At 28.7% G+C, this 1,876-nt stretch overlaps 1 protein-coding gene across 1 annotated transcript; it reads left to right on the top strand.

Annotated features, from left to right (window-relative positions):
* Window positions 1–1,312: 1,312 nt before the first annotated feature.
* ASPBRDRAFT_139963 (ATP synthase subunit C family protein) lies at window positions 1,313–1,543 on the top strand (the record flags this gene model as incomplete). Its single annotated transcript, XM_067619153.1, has 1 exon — window positions 1,313–1,543. One exon carries the CDS (start codon window positions 1,313–1,315, stop codon window positions 1,541–1,543), a length of 231 nt encoding a protein of 76 aa, XP_067472687.1.
* Window positions 1,544–1,876: the final 333 nt, after the last annotated feature.

Below are 1,876 nucleotides of genomic sequence, written 5' to 3'. Positions count from 1 at the left end.
ATCACTTTGCAGCTAAAGTTCATTTCTGAATTTTATTTGTTGGAGTTAATCTTACATTCTTCCCACAACATTTCTTAGGTTTACAAGGTATGCCTAGAAGAATTAGTGATTATCCTGACGCCTTCTATGGTTGAAATTTAGTAAGTAGTGTTGGTTCTATCGTTAGTGTTGTAGCTACATGATACTTCTTAACTATTATTTACAATCAATTAACAGAAGGTAAAGCTGTTTCAAGATATCCTTGATTAACACCACAATTATTTAGTGATACATTCCAAGTGTTATTCACTAGAAATAATAGCTCATTAGAGTGATGTTTAACTAGCCCACCAAAACCTCATGCTTTTATGAGCTTACCTGTACAATCAGGAAAGGGTTTGTAAGATACTGAGAACTAATGATGGTTAAAATAAGCGTCTTACCTGTTTATTTTGATATTTTTATTAATTTAATTGTAAAAAAAATATACAAATTTTATTTACTTTTTTCATTTAAATTAAGAAATTTACTAAAAATTCAACGTACACCTCAAACAAATATACATACTATTATAATTATTTCTTCTAAAAAAGGTGTTACAGGAGCTTTAGTTGTTGCTAGTTCTCTTGATGATCAAGGTAAAGGTGTAATTAGCTCTAGAACTTTGAATAGATGATTGGAAAATAATAGTATAGATAGAGCTATAGCACATGGTAATGATTTACATGGTAATTTTCGTGATGGAGTTTTAGTTATACATCCAGATGAAAAAATGTATGATATGCTAGATATAAATAATCTAGATATCATTATAGAACGGCTTTTAAGATCTAAAAATGAATTAAGAACGTTGGTTATGGATGTAAGAAGAATTAAACACAAACATACTGTTCATCAAGAAGTAGTTACTAGAGCAGCAGAATCAGACTCAGAATTACATAAATTTTATTCACAAATATTTGGTCATAATAAACATTTTACTGATTTTGCTTGTTTTAGAGATCATCGTTCATTTACTATTCGTTTGGATAGATCAGATCCTCTAATAGAGGAAAATTTAAAAAAAATTGTAGATACTATAGATAAATTCTTGGAATGTAATAGATTAGCACATGGTGTTTTTGAAATGGAATCATACTATAGATATATAGATATTCCATATTCTGTTACTACAGATTCTCAAGTACATCCATTTAACTTTTATGATATCTCTTTAGAGATGGCAAATCTTATAAATAGTATACTAACTTAAAGCATTCTTAACCTGTTTTTCTAATTCTTTATTAGTTGAGGTCACCTTACTTAGATGGCTGTACACATAAAATTTATTACTATGTTACAAGCTGCAAAAATATTAGGAACAGGAATGGCTACAACAGGTTTAATCGGAGCTGGTGTAGGTATTGGAATTGTATTCGGTGCTTTAATATTAGGTGTTGCTAGAAATCCATCATTAAGAGGACAATTATTCTCTTATGCTATTTTGGGTTTCGCTTTTGCTGAAGCAACTGGATTAGCGGGACAGTCCAGTATAAAGAGGGTGAATTGCAAGAAAACCATATAAATTGTGAAAATTTGCAGCGAAGTTTAATATTATACATTTATATAAAAATATTAAAAACGTTCAACGACTAGTAGATGAGTAAATGTATTATCAATAATTCTACCTAAGAGCGCCCTCATTTTAAATTTATGATATAGTCTAACCTAATCATGTTTAATTTATGATATAGTCTAACCTAAAGGGGAACCTTTAGATTAATAAACAAGTGTGTTCGTCCAAATACTTGTTCTTTTAGTTAAAATAAAAGAGAAAATTGTTGCATTTTTTAACCCCATCATTTATCTATGTAAAAAAATGTCTATTTTTTTTATCTATAATCTTGATTTAATATTA

The sequence above is a fragment of the Aspergillus brasiliensis genome, assembly GCF_001889945.1.
Source record: "Aspergillus brasiliensis CBS 101740 unplaced genomic scaffold ASPBRscaffold_81, whole genome shotgun sequence".
NCBI lineage: Eukaryota > Fungi > Ascomycota > Eurotiomycetes > Eurotiales > Aspergillaceae > Aspergillus > Aspergillus brasiliensis.
The sequence above is the reverse complement of the archived record's forward strand: the minus strand, read 5'-3'. Positions and strand labels throughout refer to the sequence as shown.